Below are 20,000 nucleotides of genomic sequence, written 5' to 3'. Positions count from 1 at the left end.
GTGTCCGGCTCACCTGCGGGGCTCACTCATGTCCTGTGTCGCAGTCATGTTCTGGGGGAGGCGGAGGGGAGGGGGAGGGAGGAGGAGGGAGAGGAAAGGGAGGAGGAGAGAGAGAGGGAGAGGAAAGGGATGAGAAGGGAGGGGGGGAAGGAGGAGGGAGGGAAGAGAGAGAGAGAGAGAGAGAGAGGGATTCTTGCAGACCGAGGAGGTGGATGAGATGGGGGGGAAGGAGGAGGGAGAAAGGGTGGGAGGGAAAAGAGAGGATTCTGGCTAAGGAGGAGGAAGAGAGAGGTGGAAGAGAGGATCGGGGGAGAGGACGAAAACGGCGGTGCGGACGATGAAAACGAGGAAGGGAGGGGCCAGAGTGCAGGAAGACGTTAATTTGCTTCCCCAAAACCGTGTTTTTCCCCCCGAGGTAAGCTGCGAAGAAGGAACAAGGGAGAGGAGAAAGAGAGGGGGAGAAATCAAGGAAAGGCAGACTCGACGTTAGCCGAATCATATTTCCCAATAGCAAGATTATCGATTAGAAAAAAAAGCGAAAGTCCGGTCGGATCTTGGAAGCTGAGAGTGAGAGTGAGATTTGAGATTAGCTGGAATAACGGTTTTCTTGACATGCGTTATTACAGTACGTATAGCAGTACTCCTCAACAATCTTTTCTCTTTCTCTCGCTCTCTTCCTCACACTTGTACTTTCAACCATCTTTATAAGACTTTAACAATGTTATCTACTTTCTCACAAGCAGTTTTAGTAAAATACGAACATAGCTCAGTGCTTTATGATTAGCTAAGGGAAAGGAAAATAATTACAAGTATGAAATATACATATATAGTATCGAAATGCTGTTGGCACTAAGCAAGAAAAATTGGCAGCGAGTCGTGTGCAAACATTTTCTCCCATGCAGGCAGCAGCCCTATAACGCGAAGAGCGGTAGTGAGACAACCGGAGCGGAAAATCTGAATTCGCGCATTTTTTATTTTTTATTTTCGAGCGCTGGCAAAGGCCGTCTTCGCGGGCGGAAAACCTAATGGCGGAGCGAGGTTTTATGTCTTTCTAATAACTCGTTCAGTTGCATTCTTTGCCCGGTAGATGGCCTTTTATTTACCGCTGGCCAGGCTGTTAAAGTCCATGCGCAAATACCTGCAAATTCTTGTAGGTGTTTGATTGGCCCCATAAGGATTACCTGATATCACCGGGTTTGTTGTTGGCTGACCTCGTGGCCTTCGACCTATGCTTTTATATCGCCTGAGATTGTAGGTAATTCGAAAATGTTTTCATTCCTGCGTTTGGCATCGGTGACGTCATATCAGGAAATAAACCAGTGGTAATGCCTTTTCTATCTGTACTTCGTTTGATATTTTATTTTCATCATAATGCGGTCATTTCCCCGTTTGCATAATTCATTGTTATGAAATACGTGTAATTCTAAAATGATACACATACTATGAGGAATTATATAAAATACCCGGCAATTATATCGGATAGTAACAACGTAAGTAACATTACCGTTAATAAAACAGTATATAGCTATATAAACTATCAAGTGAACAATAATCAAAGTCTAGAAAGGATAATGTTTTTATGCAGTTCTGTTTATCTTTGTTGACTGTTGCAAGTTCTGGCGTCACCTCCTAAGTAAACGAGATTTTGGCGGGAAGCTCGCGGATTTAAATTTTGTGGCCGTTTCGCGCGATTTGTTGTCTACAGATGTAGGTGAACTGTTCATGCTGGCTTGGCGGACTGTGCTGTTACCTCGTGCTGTTTGCTTAAGATTCGGAGTTCAAAGCCGACCTGATGCATTCGTGAGCCCTTTTGGTATCTTGCCTCACCTGTATGACGCTTTTTTTGTTTTTGTTTCGGCAGGTGTTTGTAGAAATGCAGTTTTTTTTCTGTTTTAGATTATCTTAGTTCGCATGTTCGTATTTTCTCTCCTTCTTTTTTCCTTTTCTTTTCTTTTTTAATTGACGTTCTTTTTTATTTTAATTTTCACTTCCTGTTCTTAATATTTTCTCGTATACATGCTCTCTCTCCCTCTCCACTCACACCCTCATTTCCTCTCCTCTCTCCTTCCCTATCCCCTCTCCTCTCCTCTTCCCTCTCCTACCTCCCACCCTCTCCTCTCTCCCTCCATCTTCCTCTCCTCTCCTCTCCTCTCCCTTGCCACCATCAGTCCTCGCCGCCCTTCCCCCCTCCGTACCTCCTGCTGTATGATATACGGCGCTCCAAGACCTTCCCTTCTGGAGGCCCGACCGACCCCGACATCCAACGTAAACACTGCGATTTATTACTCTGCCTGACACCATACATTACTCTGACGGAGAGTCACCCAGTTCGCTACTGCAGGACGGGAGGGAGGAGGAGGAAGAAGGGGTGAAAAGGAAGTTTGTTTGTTTGTGTGTGTGTGTGTGTGTGTGTGTGTGTGTGTGTGTGTGTGTGTGTGTGTGTGTGTGTGTGTGTGTGTGTGTGTGTGTGTGTGTGAGAGAGAGAGAGAGAGAGAGAGAGAGAGAGAGTGAGTGAGTGAGTGAGTGAGTGAGTGAGTGAGTGAGTGAGTGAGTGAGTGAGTGAGTGAGTAAGTGTGTGTGTGTGTGTTGAAATAGTGCAAATCGGTATGAAGCAAATAATAATAATAATAACCAGTAAATGATACAAAAAAGTAGACCTGAAATGAAATAAGAAATCGATATTTTCGTCCTGGTTCTTAGTGGACATTTATATTGCTCCCCAAGTAATGTACAAAGAAACCAGATGTAGGGACAAGAAATGCAAAAAAAAAAAAAAGAGCAAAAGAAGGAGAAACACAAGGGAGAAGATCCGACACGAACGTGATACGAAAAAGAAAATAAAATCTTTATTTTTTCATGCCACCCAAAATGAATGAAAAAAAAAAAAAAAAAACGAACGAATGAAGGAAGGATAAAACACGAATCTCCTCCTTCCAACTGACGTTTATAACATTCGCTGCGATCAGCGCCATAGCTTTCGCGCGCCTGGTCTTTGCGTCGTTACATCTTAGCCTTCTGATCTCCCTCCCACCCTCTCTCCATCCTTCTACTTCCCTTCTCCCTAATTCCTTCCCTCCACCCCGACTCCTTTCCCTCCACCCCAACTCCCTCCCTCCACCCCAACTCCCCCCCTCCACGCCAACTCCCTCCCTCCACCCCAACTCCCTTCCTACCCTATCTCCCTCCCTCCACCCCAACTCCCTTCCTCCTCCCCACCTCCCTCCCTCCACCCCAACTCCCTCCCTCTACCCCAACTCCCTCCCTCTACCCCAACTCCCTCCCTCTACTCCAACCCCTCCCTCTGCCCTATCCCCCTCCCTCCACCGTAACCTTCCCACCTGCCCTCAACCTCCTTTTTTTTCTTCTTTTTTTTGCACCGCTTTTTTATCTAACATTTCCTCTCCCTTTCCCTCTCTTATGTGTGATCTTAATGGTGATTGGGCACGAGGTGGGTTTGTTGCTAGAAAAGCGAGAAATATTTAGAGGAATTTGTGGCATCTTACGAGCGTGGTGGGGGGAGGGGGATGGGCGGGGAGTTGGAGGAAGAGGATGAAAAAAAAAAACGAAAGAAAACGAAAGAAAACATGAAGAAGGATAAATCTTGCAGTTGCTCCAAGATGTTGCAGATCACAGAGCGGCTGACAGATGCGGTGCTTGTGCCCGGATCAGTGTTCTTGCGGAGAACACTCGAGCCATATTACTCAGCGCGACGTTAAGAGCCAATGGATCCTGGCTACTTGTTTATTTTATTTTTCTTGATGAACAAACGCGCACAACATTGGTTTTACTTTAGCTGAGAGATACTTGTTTTGTAAATATGTTTTTTTTTCTTTGTCAATTAAAGTTCCGCGTGTTTGTTGTTGTTGCTATTACTGCTTTCTTTCGATCTCTTTTGGTCCGTTTGTCTTTTTTATTTGTCTGTTTGTTTGCCCATTTCTCTCATTCTTATTCTCTCTCTACATGTCTGTCTGTCAGTCTCTTTCTCTCTCTCTCTCTCTCTCTCTCTCTCTCACACACACACACACACACACACACACACACACACACACACACACACACACACACACACACACACACACACACACACACACACACACACACACACACACACACACGGGAGTATGCGGGTCGCGGAGAAAACCACAAGCTAAGGCAGGATCAACAGCCCAGTCCTAATCACCCATAAAGGTTGTGTTGTTTTCGTAGATCCGCAAGATTGGGCGTGCGCTGGGGATTCGCCCACCACGCCCACGCGCATTTCTGGACTATCGATATATATATATATTATGGTATATAAAAAAGAGGGGAAAAAGTGAAACGAAGTAAACAATGTGAGGTGGCGTAGTCTTTTTTTTTTTTTTTTTTTTTTTACTTTTTTTTTATCTGTGTATCACCTGTGTCTTTTGTAGCTCCAAGAATCTAGTCTAGAGCCTCGTGTAAGACTTTTAATGCACTGTTTTGTACTTTTGTTTTTTAAGCCTTTTAAACTTAAAAGAAATATCGTCTGTTCATATCACGTGTTATGATTTGGAGATACTGAAGTCATATAAAAAAAGAAAGAAAAAAACTTCGGACACACAAATATTAATTCTCGAGTCCCACTACTTAACCCAGGTACGTTTTTTTTCCTTTTCTTTTTTTCTCATCCGTAAATTGTCGCGACCTGAAAGTGAGCAGCTGCAAACCATCAAAGGGCCAAATTATAGCAGTCCCTCCCCCTTACAATCCCTCATCTGTACGAGAGACACCTCACACGAGCTAGCCTTTGCGATAATTAGCGAATCATGGCCCGAGAGCGTGGACTGACCATTAGTCCCGACACGACCCGGCTGATATTCTCTTAATACAAAGGTATTCTTTCTCCGGCAGAACACAGCGGACTAATGGCGATGAATGGGCCGATACGTTAGTAAAGCACTGGAGATCACGATTTCAAGGTAGCCCGAGGAACGGGGAGATGGGCGCAGCCGTACAGGGTCTTGAGAGAGGGGCGGGAGGGTTGGGGGTTGGAAGTTGTGAGTGAAGTGACAGATGGAAGAATCGTAGACTGTTGTCAGCGCGAGAAAAGTCGGATTCCCTGTTATCGGTTTGCGGTTTGAGCTCTCGTACATGCATGTCTGTAAAAAGGAGGAGCGAAAAAAATAGGAAGGACAAGAAAACACTCTGAGAAATTCAAAGATGCATGCAAACCTCCGCGAGGAATTTCCAGCGACATAACAATTGGAGACTCGTTCCCTTCACATTCTCTCTGAAACAGCGACATTGCGAATATTTCATTTCCCTTGCATATTTTAGTACGCGATGCACAAGACGTATCGATATCATAAACATTTACAAAAACTTTGGTTGGATACGCATTTTCCAACTTCTAAATGGATTCATACTTTTTATCAGCTGTAAACATGGTCTGGTGTCACTGGCTTCCCGCCTCGCGTTTTCTATATTTTTTTCAAACGACAAAACCACAAATATCTAGCCTACTGCGCCCGCCTTGTGATTTTCTGGCACTAAATGAAATTCATATTACTCCTCTGAATAACTAATCCTAAGGGCAGCTCGGATATGGTCGCACCGGGCATTTTTATCGGTTGCGGGCGACTGTCCGAGATTTCCAGGCGACGAGGACAAGAGGTAATACATTTTGCGTATTTGGAAATGTTCGAAGACAGGGTTTTTTATGCCGGGCGACCCGTGTTACATCATTGTAGATTTACGAGAAGCTGAATTTCATGACCTAGCAATGTGTGCTCATAAAACCGAAGTGGACGCGGATGTAGGCCTTGTATCTGGGGCGAAGAATGCGCTTTTCCCCCTCGTCCTTAATCATCAGCTCTCGGAATAACAGGGATGCCACCTCGGCGCGGGCCGAAAGCGAATCAGCGTTGCAGCCCCGAGGCTATTTTTACCCATCGAAGGGAACTACGCGATCCTACGACCCTTACTCCGAGTTTAGGAAAAGAATATTGACCCAAGGTAACTCTTGTCTCGCCCTCAGCAGCCAATTTTTCAGTAAGGCGCTTTGGTTCAGACCCTTGGTAAAAAGGTGGCATTGCGCACATACCTAAACAACACTCTCGATGTTTGTTGCAGTAAACATGTTTTAAGTCTTGTGAGGAAGAGGAACGAGCGCGGTGGAAAAGGGTTGGACAAATATTGTGCAGTGAAACAGGGGCCTCCGCGATCATGTGCTGAAATACGTAGATATGTTTTATTGCACTTGTTAGCACGGTGTTACTGATGCATTTACAGCTACTCGTAAAAGTGGCGGTATGCGGACCACTATAGATCAGAGGATTGGGCATAGGAGCGGATAATTTATCTTGCCATTTGTTTTTCCGCGCCCTACATGCGCGCCAAAAAATACGAAGCGATCGTATCGCTTCGGAAAGGGAAAAGGCCGCGGAATAACACAACACGCAGAGCTAGTTTATCGAACACTGCCTGGGCCGCCGACGCTGAAAAATGTCCGACACTTGTTCGCCACTCTGTGCAACTTGCAAGGATTTCCTGAATCTAAGAGACCCATTCATCGCCGACAGCCGAGGAGCCACCGCGAAGCAGTTTTGATGATGCTACCCATGCTTCAGGCTCCCTTGTTTAGGTTGGCGCGGGATGCTGCGGGGGAAGATGTAGATGCTCGTTTACCGCGCGAGAAATTGGTGGATACAATAAACCCTCCACGGAGACTTATGAACATGACTTCCGACGACATCAGTTATGGCTTGAGAAAAAGAAAGAAAAAACTCAAGTACACGTAAAAATAACCATGTGTGTACTTGCGCTCACGTACGTATGGAAATACGACCGTACATTGAGAGAAACCTCATCTGTATATGTTTTACCTGCATTTTGAAACGGCGAAGTAACAGTGGCTTATTTGTATCTTGAAACATTAAATGAAATAAGAAGTTCCTCGTGGTCAAGGGCCTCGGACTAGCTTGCTGACGGGGACCAACAGGCCTTAGTATTGTTTAGCTCTTTAGTTTAATCCAATCCTGTATTCTCGAATCGGCGAGGGTTTAACATGATTTGAGCAGCATTAAAGAGCGCTTGGAAGATCAAGGCGAGCTTAGGGCGCCAATTTCGCATCAAGAGGTTTCAACTGTTCATCGTGGTATCAAAGAGCTTTTACGGTGTTGTACCAGCAAGCAAGCAAGTGGAACACCTGGCAGAGGGAGGCGAAACGAGGAAGCGGAGGCGGTGACGCGAACACTGAAATTATTGCTCAGGGTATAATTAGGGCAGACTTGATATTTTTAATTTTGTCGAGTTCAGGGAGGCTCCTTACTCGGGATAATGTGAAGTTGTAACTTTAGGGATCGTACGAAATTTCCCTTTGTGTTAAGCGGAAAGTATAGCTTGGTCGTCGAGAGTGAAAGAGAGAAAGAAAGGCCACGGAGAAAGAGAAGAAAAAGTAGAGAGAGAGAGAGAGAGAGAGAGAGAGAGAGAGAGAGAGAGAGAGAGAGAGAGAGAGAGAGAGAGAGAGAGAGAGAGAGAGAGAGAGAGAGAGAGAGACAGAGAGACAGAGGGAGGGAGGAAGGGAGGGAGAGAGAGAGAATAAGTACGAGAATCGTCATCTTCATTGCATTAGATATACTCAAGGTGAAAAATACAATCTTTACGTGTAGTTATATTTACACGCACTGATCCCCTTCATGTGTTTCCCCACGTGGCCTGAATGGTTAAACCTCTCCCTCTCTCCCTCTTAATGCACATCCACATATATATAATAAACCCGTTTTGAACCCCCGTGACGCAGGTTCATAAGAGGGATAGGCCCCCTCCCCCTCCCCTTCTCCATCCCCGTGTTAGGAGAGCGACCCCCTCCCCCTCCCCCTCCGTATCCCCGTGTTAGGAGATCGACCCCCTCTCCCCTCCCCTTCCGTATCCCCGTGTTAGGAGAGCGACCCCCTCCCCTCTCCCGCCCCCATACCCGGCTGGCTGGCAGCGAGACGCCCCGTGTCATAGCAAGGTAAACAGGGCCAGATTAAAGGCTCTAGTGACAAGTGCGCGGCATCACAGATCCCGTGTAATATTCTGCTCAGCGTACATCAGTTTCGCGCCGGGATTTACACTGAGTAAACACTGCATCAGGCGAGTGGCGTACGAGGAAGTTTAATATGGCGGGATGGCTCATTGTTTGCTAATTATACTGATAAAAGCTCCTAGGGTTTCCGTCACCCGCTGTTAAAGGCTGATGAGAGGCGATGTACAGGAGGATTTCGGGGTCCGATTTCGGGCAGACGGACTCCTCGCTCTCGTTCCTGCCCTATTCTTCCTCTAGGTGACTATTTGGGGGATTTATAGCAGAATAAACGGCAGGAAAAAAGGGCAGAGGTAAATCTCAGACTTCTTGCCCTTTCTGGCGAGACACTAATTGTGAAATTACACCAACAACTCACCCAAAAGAATGCGCTCATTTGTAGAAGAAAAATATAGCATGCCTTATGTGTAAATTGTGAACGGCTCACACATATACAAGGAAGGACACACGAAAATACAGAAGAACGAAAAGGAAATTATGCAAGTTTGTACAACCTACACATAAAAGTGTCACTAGAGTCATTGAAGATTAAACAGTCTCAAAGGCATTATCTGGGTAGTCAACCGTCTTTTCTGCGATTTTAAGCTTTCCTTGCAAAATTTATAGACATGCTAGCCTCATATCAGAGATAATTGCGAAATCGCAAAATGTTCAATTGCGAAGCTCAACTGCTGATTTAAGAAAAAACCCAATCGAGTTGAGCAAATGAAAGTAAACTCAAATATAGGAGCTGGTAATATCAGGCCGACGTAACGAAGCGGGAGATAACAAATGAATGACACAACTCCGCCTCTAAACAAACGTGCGATCGCAAAATAAGAGGAGCTGTTGGTGGCATCACGGGCCACTTCGCCGGGACAGATTAGGTTCGTCCGTCAACGGCCCGGGAATGAGCTCTGTTTTGACTGTCTTCTGCCGGGGCTTGTGTTACCCTCTTCGCCAGATTGTAGGGCGGCCTGCTCGACGACCGTGGCCTGTAGCTTTACTGTGAAGATACCGTGCCACTGTGAGTTCGCGGGAGTGCTGTGTCGAGGGGGCGGCCGCAGCGATGAATGGGAAATTTCGTATGCGCCGGTGACCCAACAGCGCGCCGGCACATTGTTTATGTCTGGGGCGATCCGGCGGGATATTGTTGCTCTCTTGAGTTTAAATGCCCTTTATTTTTCTTAGACTTTAATGCCTGTTTACTGGTCAGTGCCGTCTTCAGTTTCACAGTTTGTTTTCCTAATTGGCCAAACAAATTTGTGCTGGCGACGGCGAGAAGAATATTAAGGTGATGTCTGGCAGAGTACCATTGCGTCTGGGGAGAAAGAGAAAATCCTGATTCCAATTTTGCGAAAAGGAGAAACGAACGCGCGGTCTTACCACTGACACATTGTTACACATATTTATCCGGACGCGAATCTGCAGTGTCGTTGCACATACACAACAGGACCTGTTTAAATACAAGTGTACAGCCCATCATAAAGACTTCCGTGGTGTAGTGAATGAGGCAGCGGGACCAGGCTGGGCGGTTAGTCAGCAGTGGTTTATGCACCCTGAGCGCTTACTGTTTATGAGTAAATTAGTCGCTTGGTGTTGTACTCGAGCCAGTAAATCTCAGAGAATTGGAGGGAAGCTGTATCCCGGGTGCACATACATACATACATACATACATACATACATACACACACATACATACGTAAATACATACGTACACACACACACACATTTCAGAGAGAGAGAGAGAGAGAGAGAGAGAGAGAGAGAGAGAGAGAGAGAGAGAGAGAGAGAGAGAGAGAGAGAGAGAGAGAGAGAGAGAGAGAGAGAGAGAGAGAGAAAGAAAGAGAGAACGGCAGAAAACACATTATTTTGAACCCCCGCTTCCGTATAATCTAACAATGAATTCAGAAACTATCTTGACTCGCAGACACACGCACAAACCGCCCTGAATGGATCTAAAATAGGCAGATTAGCAAAACAAGGAGCGTTTCTCAAAGCAAAGCGGTGTTTACATTCTCACTTGACAGCTGGGTGTTGATATCTCTAAGTATTCTCCCGTCACTCACGGCACAGTTGAGCGCAGGCATTACCGGGCTAGATAATGACTGTCTTAAATAATTTATGTAATAACCCTCAGCATCTTGCATGTATTGTTACCTGGTTGGCTCGGGGTTATACAATATGATGGGCATGATGTGGCCGGTGTTGTCGAGATACCGGCTGTAGGTTTTGAAAGGATGATGAGTAAATTGTGATTTTTTTCATCTCCTTTCGTGCCATGTGGTGCACTCTCTCATTAGGAAAATAAATAGATACATAAGTAAATAAATTAAAAATAGAAATAAAAGATGCGTTTATCACGGATCACATAACAACGAACCTGAATTATTCTTTGTAGATGAATTCGACCTCGCATAAACAAAATACCCGCATATCTAACCATCTCCTTTCTTCCTTTCCTTACCAGTGACGGAGACGAAGGTGGAGGAAGGAGAAGGCCAGACGGAGCTGAAGCCGTGTGAGGGAGGAGTGGTGGGGGGCACAAAGGCTGTCACCGCTGCCATCTCCCCCACACCCACACTCCACCCCACCAACCACTTCACCGTGCCTAAGGGAGAGAAGGTAAGCATAATGGTGGGTGACCCTTTCTACTGTTTGGGTGTTGTGACGGTGATGTGTAGCCTAGTGGTGTTGCTTGTAGTTATGTAGATTGTTATTCATTTTTTCTATTATTTATTATGATTATTTTAGAATTATTTGTTTATTTTATACGATTTTATGGCATTAGGCCTATCTGTAATTAGAGCTTTTAAGGAGGTAGCTTGGTTTAGAGTATGATGGTTATTTGATGTAGAACATATTAAATCTTAATGTCTTGCGATGAATGTTTGATTTTATATTTAGTCTAAACCAGATTAGTGGCCGTGATTACTATAGATTTCATCTTATTTTTCATTAGAATTAATGATGGCTCCTAATATATGTGGAACAAAGTAGATAGATATATCTGTGTTGGCTTTAATTTTAATTGAATAATGAGATTTGCATGCGAATAATTTTGAAATCTCCTAAGTGTAACAAATACGATAGCAAATTTGTAGATACTAATATCTTTAATTGTAATGTCTGAACTATAAAAAAGAGAAAAAATCTCATTACTCTGTTTTCTACATTCGTAATAAATGACGTAATACGCAATATATACTTCGTTTGGCGTCGCCTTCGATGCACTAGACGGCAATCCGCTGATCCTCCCGATGTCTGTCTCCCGCAGAGTGACTGTGCGGTTTCGCTGCCTTCCGCCAAACCCAAGATTTGGTCTCTAGCCGACACAGCAGCTTGCAAGACTCCCCCGCCTACGGGTGGCCCACCTGGCAGCGGGTGGCTTGCAGGTGGCACCACATTCCCCCTGCCGCCCACCATCCCTCCAGCCCAACAGCAATACACACGGTTTAATCACCTTATGACCGGAGTTAACCCAGCACAATATATGGCAGGATACAGGTAAGCTTAAAAGATATTCTACAGTCCTTGATGTATCAACGAGTTAACCAATTTTGATAAAGATAGCAAAGTCAACTGTAGATTTTTATAGAATACAATTTCTCGGTCCCTCAGTGATGGCGTCGGCACAGACACCCCGCCCCAAACGCCGCCCAACGCCAAGGGTCAGCAGAACCAGCAAGGTCAGGGCAGCCTTGGCGCCGGAGCCTTCCTCGGTGGCTCCACGTCAGGCAGCTACGGCGCCAACATGGCTGGTGGGCTCTCATCCTGCTCCCGGGGCTCCACGGCGCCTCTACCCGCACCAGGAGCCGCCGGGGCTCCCGTAGGCGACGCCTCCTTACACCAGCGGTACCAGGGACCCACCTCACACGCCGGCAGCGTAACTCACACCAACACAGGAGCGGCGACTATGCCCTCCACCGCCTTCACCCCCGTCTACAAGACGTAGGTTTCTCTTGACTTTATAGTAAAATAGTGATTTTTTTTTTCTTTAATCATGAAGTTTGCGAATATGCAGATAATATGTCGATATGTAGATTATGGAAAAGCACATCTGAGACGCACGCCAGTCACTAACAGGTCGCTCTGCTTTTAGCTCTCAGCAGGGTGGGCCGCAGGTTGCACAGCAGACGTCGCAAATGGCGAACCAGCAGCAGATGCCATGCCAGCAGTCGCAGCAGGTACAAGGGGGCCCCGTCACAGCAGGACCCTACGTGTCGTGAAGCCAGTGTAATAAGCAGGTAAGCAAGGACATCTCTAGGGTTGTCATCTGCATGCGAACTGTGCCGCTCGCACCCGGTGGGGGGGTCAGCTTAATTGCCGTTAATGACATAGGCGAGGGGAAAAAAGTACCAGCCATTACTACCTGGATTACACACGAGGTTACGCGATCCAAAAGGAACTGCAGGAATTCAGCTCAAGTAGAGAGTGCTGTTTGATCCGTCAGACATGCCAGGTGTGGGCTGCGACACCTTCGGAGCTGCGACTGCTCTCGCCAGGTGAGGCTGCGTCCCAGTCACTGCGTTCGATCGCTTGCCGGATATTTACTTACAGGCGAATATTTACGTTTATAGAAGATAGATCATGCAGGTTCTTTAGGATTTTATAAAATAGTATTCTTTTTTATAATCTCAGCTCACTTCAAGAGAAGGGATCTCAATTAGTGTCGAAAACAAAGCATACCTAAAGTCAGAAAGCATGGACATGAACACTCTACTCTCAGATTCTGGTCACTTGTCCCAAGTTTTGGGTGGTGATCGGAGTTGAGATAGTAAGATAAATAAGGGCACTGCTACACCATACTCCCAACAGTTTTCACATCGTTATTTACTTCGTTTCTGTCAGCTGAGCTTCCGACTGTAATATAAAATCTCCTCGTAGTTACCTGAGCTGGTGTTAATGATGCCCCGGGACGCGCATCCTTGAACAGAGTAAATACCTGTCCAGAAATATTCAGACGAGCAGCCTTGTTTCGAAGCTGCTTTACGAGGATAAAACTCCGTCCGTAAGGTAACAAATACTCCGGTATGCGGTCGAGGCGCGCTGTCAGGAGCCGAATTCGCGCAAGTGGATTTTGTTTGGATTTTGCCATCATTAATTAGCATCCAACGATAACACTTAATTGTGACGTTTATATTAAGCGGACGAGAGGGTATGCTAATGTCGGGTTGTGAGGTGCTGTTAGTGACGCCATGATAGACTTTACTGCCGCATTGTAAGAGAGTTAAGTGCCCTGATAATTTAACGTTGCCTGTTTAGTGTTACATATTTAGGTTTCTCCTTGTGATGATTTGTCGCAGAAAAGAGTTCATTTAACGCTGCGGTGAAACGTCCTCGCTCCGGCTGGAAGTAGTTGCGGATATTTCAGAAAATGTGAGACTTGTGGAAAATTCCAGGTTTACTAATGGGAAACATTTAGAGTAATATAACGTCAATGGCTGTCGGTTTTGCGGTTTCTTTCCTTTTTATTTACCATTGCTGTTTTATGCAAGAGAGAGAGAGAGAGAGAGAGAGAGAGAGAGAGAGAGAGAGAGAGAGAGAGAGAGAGAGAGAGAGAGAGAAAGAAATGTGTGTGTGTGTGTGTGTGTGTGTGTGTGTGTGTGTGTGTGTGTGTGTGTGTGTGTGTGTGTGTGTGTGTGTGTGTGTGTGTGTGTGTGTGTGTGTGTGTTAATGTCGGTACATGTGCGTGTCTGTCAACATGTGCGTCTGTAAGTGCGTGTGATAAAACGAGAGAAAATTATTTGACACATTCACTTTATAACACCCAGCTGCTCAAATGCAACAATATACACTTCACAAACTCACAAAAGCTGTAAAAAGACGTTGCTAAAACTGAACTGTGTATACTTAACGATATACTCTGAATATAAGGGAACCAACCGCTCATTATAATCTGCGTTTTATTTTTTTAAAAGTCATATAATATTCTGTAAGAGTTCATTTCAAAGTTCGTAAAGTAAAAAGCAACGTCTATGGTGTAAGGAAACCCCTATTACTGACTGCGAGATCACTTTTAAGAATAAACAAAAGATAGAAACAATAAGGCTACTTTGATTGAAGAAATGAGTTATCTCGCGGGCAATCTCCTGCGGTTAGGTTCAGAAAGAATCGGACAAGGCCATGAGTTTTAACATAGGGATGAGCGCTAATCAAGAGGAAAGGACGGTGTAAAATGGGAAAGACTGCTGCATATTCAAGTGTATATACAGGCGGTATAATTGTTTGTAGAGGTGATGGGCGTAATAAAAGTTCATTATTAGGAGTTATTTATATATTGTGAAGCATTCCCGTCGTCATTAGGACACATTATCATGATCATAAACCGGCTTCTTTTGGCTATCGCTAGACCTTCTTCTTCGTTAACTAATCTTTATTGATTTAGTTTCGTCAACCGATATGAGGAATCGGTGGACAGTGAAGAACTGTGTTGTAATGTTCTTAGATGTAATAATATGTGAATAGGATATTGAGAAATGTATGAAGAGAAGTGTGTTTGTTTGTTTGTTTGTTAGTGTGTGTGTGTGTGTGTGTGTGTGTGTGTGTGTGTGTGTGTGTGTGTGTGTGTGTGTGTGTGTGTGTGTGTGTGTTCGCGCGCGTATGTGTGCATGTATGTAAACAACCATATATATATTACAAAAAGGGGAAAATATGCAGCGAACACTCACATATACATATACAGACAGACATGTAGTGAAGTGAGCGAGGAGCGAGCGAGCGCAGAAGAGGTTGAGAATAAAGAGACAGTGGAAGCCTGGCTGCGCGTCTGTGTTTCTGTCACCGACTGTGATGGCCAAGTCGCGCCATTGTCTCTTCTCTCCACAATGTTTCACTCATTTTCGAGTGATCGGAGCGAGTGCCGAAGGTGTTTCTCTCTCCCCCACCCTCTCCTTCTTTCTCTCTCTCCCTCTCCCTCTCCTTATTTCTCGCTCTCTCTCTCTCTCCCTCACCTTATTTCTCGCGCTCTCTCTCTCCCTCTCCTTCTTTTTCTCTCTTTCTCTCTCCAAGTGTGTCTTTGTATCCATACATTTTAGTTTACACACACACACACACACATAATGTATCCACACACACACACACGTTTATTTATATTATTTATTTACACACATAAACATCTATATCTGTATCTATCAATATCCATATATATATGTGTGTGTGTGTGTGTGTGTGTGTGTGTGTGTGTGTGTGTGTGTGTGTGTGTGTGTGTGTGTGTGTGTGTGTGTGTGTGTGTGTTACTGTGTATCTCTCTCTCTCTCTCTCTCTCTCTCTCTCTCTCTCTCTCTCTCTCTCTCTCTCTCTCTCTCTCTCTATATATATATATATATATATATATATATATATATATATATATATATTGAAATAGTGATTTTTCAAGTGATGGGTTTGCCGCCGAGAAAGCTTGATTCGTGACATGCATGGTCGTCGGGCAGGTTGGCGTTGCGGTTAAGTCCTCCACCAACGGGTAGTGGAACTGCTCTCGCCCTTGCTTTGTTGTGAACCGCCATTCCGCCGCTGAACAAGGTGGCAAATGTGCTTGGTTTAAAAGACTGCAGTGTACACACAGGGGAAGGGAGGTGAAAGATAGAGGGGAGGAATAAGGGAATGGGAGACGGATGGAGAGAGAGAGAGAGAGAGAGAGAGAAAGGATGGAAGGTGAAAGAGGAGGAGAGAAAGAAAGACAGACAGAAAGAGAATTAGAAAGCGAATGAAAGAGAAATAGAGAAAGCATGATAGAAAGAGCTCTAGAATGTCGTAAAGATAGGGAAAACATGCAAGTGTATGTACGGGGAAAATTGCGTCATCAGTACACAAAGCATTAGCCCAGTGATACGGTGAATACACAGTGAAACTACCACAGCGAAGAATACGGTGATGCGGTGAACACAGCGGTGTGACGCAGCTCGGGAGTAATAGCACGGCATATAATGAAGGTCTGGTAAGAAACTAACGACTTGCAATGCAACAAACTGCCAATATTAGCCTGCATGTATAAATCTACTCGGCTTTAACCACTGCTTCTCCTCTTCCCTCCATCTTGCGTGTGATTATTTGACGCTAAAATTTCGCAGGGCGGCTTCACGTACCTACACGCTTGCTCACGTACTACTACTATACTGCTGTGTCGGGACCACACACACACGCAAACACACACACACACACACACACACACACACACACACACACATTCACCCGCTCACATAGTCTACAATCACACACACACACACACACACACACACACACACACACACACACACACACACACACACACACACACACACATTCACCCGCTCACATAGTCTACAAACCCACACACGCACACACACACACATGTGATCACATATGCTAAAGTAAAAGTAAGAACGAAGCCTTTGTATTCGGCCAAATAATAGTAAGGAGAAACGTTTGCCAAACCTCAGTCATCTGCCGTTCTCGGAATTCTCGGGTAATATCTGTGTTTTAAAACGATGTTCAGGACGTTTTTTATTCGCTCGCTCGTGATTGGCCGCTTGAAGAGTGATTAGCGGGGTCGAGAGTGATCGGGTGAGCGGCTCTGTGTGGATGTCACTGTGTCTGCCTCGTGTGGATGGGTTATTTTTTGGTGGATAGAAACTTTTGAGAATTGGTTAGAACTCTCTGGAAATAAATACTCTCCGTGGCTGTGATGAAAAAAGAAAGAATGATGAAAAAAAATGAAATAAAAAAACAGGGTCACGAATGATTGTCTCATCACACGAGCGTACCAGTTGCGGTTTCTCTAGCGTTATTGCACATTGCACGCTTGATAGATAAGTTCTTCAATCTGTCGCCGTAAATGCTGCTTGAAATTGAAATACAAGCGTTGATTTTATTCGATTGCCCATCACATTACGAAAGAGTACATTGGAAAATGAAGATAAATGAGGTAGGGGCTGCGGCAACGCTAGGTGTGCCAGAAGAGCGATAAAGCAGTAAATAGTAAAGCGAAATCTGTCGAACAAAAGGGGAATAGGCGGTTTCGTAATAGGCGCGATGGCACAAGTGTGAGGGTAATAAATATGAAAGATTCAGGTTATAATATGTGAAAAAAGGTTGTTTTAGCCTGTGTGTAAGGGTGATGGTGAGTGTTAGTGGTGTCTTTGTGATCGTCGGTAAATTCACGGATAAAAATGGATGTTGCAAATTTTAAAATTGTACCAATTACGAGAATTCCTGAGATAAGAACAATGGCGGTGGGAAAATGTAATGGAGTAACTAGTGGCAATAATTTTAATGTGTTATGTTTTCTTTTGATTTTCCCCGAGTACTTCCGTCATGTGATCAAATTGGAGTGTATGTTTCCTTTTCTTCTTGACAGCATATAATTATGTCTGGCTTTGTTAACGATATCTGTAAGATAAAGGGTATTTCTAGTTTAGGAGGGGAAAACAGAAAAAAAGGAAGCTCAAGAATAGATAAAAAGGCTAGTGTGTGAAGTTTACTGATTAGGATAAAGGATATCTGCTATAGTGTGGCCGTGACGCTCGGATGAGTCTCTGACACACCTTGACTGATTGATATTATTACCTCCCACAGGCAGGTGATCCCAGTGTGTGGGGCGGCACAACGGGCGTCACTCTCCTGCTGGCGGACAACACGCACCACTATCTCCAGCAGCAGCAGGACTGGCAGCAGCACCAGCAAGGACAGCAGTAGGAACGGAGGATGAAAGCGGCTGAGGCGGGTGCGGTCGGGCGGGGGATCCATCATAGTGAACCTTCTCGTTTGTGAGTCAAATGAGACGTGTTGGCCAGCTGTGGGGATCCCCGAGGGGCAGCGTGGCCCCGAGCGGGGGGTGGCGCCCCTCCCACCCACGCCACCACCAACCACATCAAGGGCACTGCTGGTACACACCACTCCACGTCCAGTGGAGGCAAGAGCCCAGCACACGCAGCTGCCCCGCTTGGACCAGAGCTTCATCCAGTGATCAACTTCATTACATCACCGCCACGCCGCCACACTGCTACAATGCTCTCCGAACCGCCAGCCCGGCTCTCCTTCTAGGCCGGGCTTCGCGCGTGTTGGTCCCGCCGGGTCGCTTCTACGCGACGTAAACAGCGCTCGGATCCGATCGAGTGCCTGTTGAACTGGACCAGCGCACGGCGTCCTGCGTCCAATTGCCAAACCGTGGTTCGTCCGCTCCCAAGTCTAGTGCGACACAACTAGGATATGCTGCCTCCCGCCTGTCGTTCGGGTCTGGTCGGGTACCAGCGCGGCCCGCTGTGCCATCTGAATGCTGTCTCTCTACCGGGACTGCTCCGAAGCTCTCGAACCGCACTCGGGCGGGGCAGTTGACCCGCGTGAGCTCCCTCCTGAGCCACGGGCGCACAGCTGACCTAGTACTCAAGCAGCACTTACGCAGCAGTGATGTGCAGTGGTGCAAAACGGGCCCGAGATGTGTATAGTGCTTATGTGTGTCCGCTCGTCGGACGGATGACTAAACACTTAACTATGCTGTGTTCAGCTGCGTCCCAGAGAAGCAACAGTGCCTCTCTCGCCTACCCCAGTGCAGCAGCAGTGCCTGATCCTCAGCCAGCTGAGGGCAGTGTCACTTGTGGACAGTGTGTGCCATGACCTTCAACTCATAGTTAACCAGACGGACATGTACACATAATGATACTGACTGTGTAGTCGCACGAAGAGGTTACTAAATCAGCACACGGCAACCCACTGCAAGTTTCTTTTGATTTTTTGTAAAGCTGTAGATTATAGGTTATATGTTAAGATACCGATGAAGAGTTAATATTACTACTGAATATTATTATCTGTGATATAGACATTGACGTAGCTCAAAGGTTTTAGCTGCACTATTGTTATCATCATCATCATCTTCAAAAGATATTCGTACACACACTGTGCAATTTATCCAGACGTTGGATTTAATTCCTTAAAGAAAATCTAATTGTATCGATTAAATACTCAGTGCAAGCTACGATCGCTTGGGGAGAACGAGAAAAAGAGAGAGAGGAAAAAAGTGTAAATATAAATCGCAAGAGTTCAAAATACACACAACAAAAAGTGGAGAAGTTTACAACTTCTCACGGTGAAGGAAAGAGAACATATGGATTCCCCCAAGCGTGTGTATATATAAAGTATAAATACATAAATGTGGATACACGCCCAAACACAAATGTGGAGAAAAGTGGATGAGCGCCCGCAAGTGGACGTGGACAAGGACAAGACACCCAAGTGAACGCACTGAAGGCAGTGTGTGTAGTGTTCCAACCCCTTATCATTACCACCAAGAACCTCCGCAAACTGATGAATGTTTACGCGAATAGATGAACCTTCATTAATTTTGTAAGTAATCATCAACACAATATTTAACGATGTGATGAGGTTGTGAGTGAACTCATGTATGCGTAGTGTGGCCGCAAGATTGTGAATAACCTTGACTAATAGGCCTATTATGATACGTTTTGTTATAAAAATAATAAAAAAAGATAATGGTACATACGTAAGTTAGAAAAATAAAAACATTCCTGTGTTTGCGGATGTTGTCACAATTGGATAGACAAGCTATTTTCATTCTGACATTTGTAATGTAACTTTTATATTTGTATCATAGTGTCAGCATTATTCGCAATGCTTCTCTGCTAGTGCACAACTCAGACTTAAAAAAGAAAAAAGGAAAAAAAATGACCCACACGTCACTACAAACTAAGGGTGAATATTGCTTGTCCCCTTGTCATGCAGAGTAGGATAGCGACGGACTAACCCAGGAAAGGAAATGGGAATTTTAGGGACAGAAATGCTAAAAAAACAATTTTCAAACCATTAATCACCTTTCAGCATTTCCATAATAGTGAAAGCCTCGATTAATATCACTGTGACGTCATCAGGCTGTGACATCATGAGCCTATGACGTCACGAGATGCTGTCCTGAATGTCACCCGTGTATTATATTTTTCTTGTCCTTCTTCTTACGATTTTATTTGAAATATATTTTATGTCAAAT

The 20,000-nt window shown here is 45.2% G+C and overlaps 1 protein-coding gene across 2 annotated transcripts in view; it reads left to right on the top strand.

The window, feature by feature from the left end:
• Positions 1-19,681, top strand: part of LOC113802491 (homeobox protein araucan) — a 112,474-nt gene extending 92,793 nt beyond the window's left edge. The window contains exons 6-10 of one of the 2 annotated variants that reach the window (XM_027353095.2): positions 10,494-10,648; positions 11,301-11,530; positions 11,645-11,974; positions 12,126-12,270; positions 17,579-19,681. In XM_027353095.2, the coding sequence (XP_027208896.2) occupies positions 10,494-10,648; positions 11,301-11,530; positions 11,645-11,974; positions 12,126-12,252 (842 nt within the window). In that variant the 3' untranslated portion in view covers positions 12,253-12,270; positions 17,579-19,681. Of the gene's footprint in view, positions 1-10,493; positions 10,661-11,300; positions 11,531-11,644; positions 11,975-12,125; positions 12,271-17,578 lie in introns of both variants that reach the window. The other variant, XM_070145452.1, reaches the window with a different exon arrangement.
• Positions 19,682-20,000: the final 319 nt, after the last annotated feature.

This window comes from Penaeus vannamei, chromosome 3 (assembly GCF_042767895.1).
Source record: "Penaeus vannamei isolate JL-2024 chromosome 3, ASM4276789v1, whole genome shotgun sequence".
Taxonomy (NCBI): domain Eukaryota; kingdom Metazoa; phylum Arthropoda; class Malacostraca; order Decapoda; family Penaeidae; genus Penaeus; species Penaeus vannamei.
The sequence above is the reverse complement of the archived record's forward strand: the minus strand, read 5'-3'. Positions and strand labels throughout refer to the sequence as shown.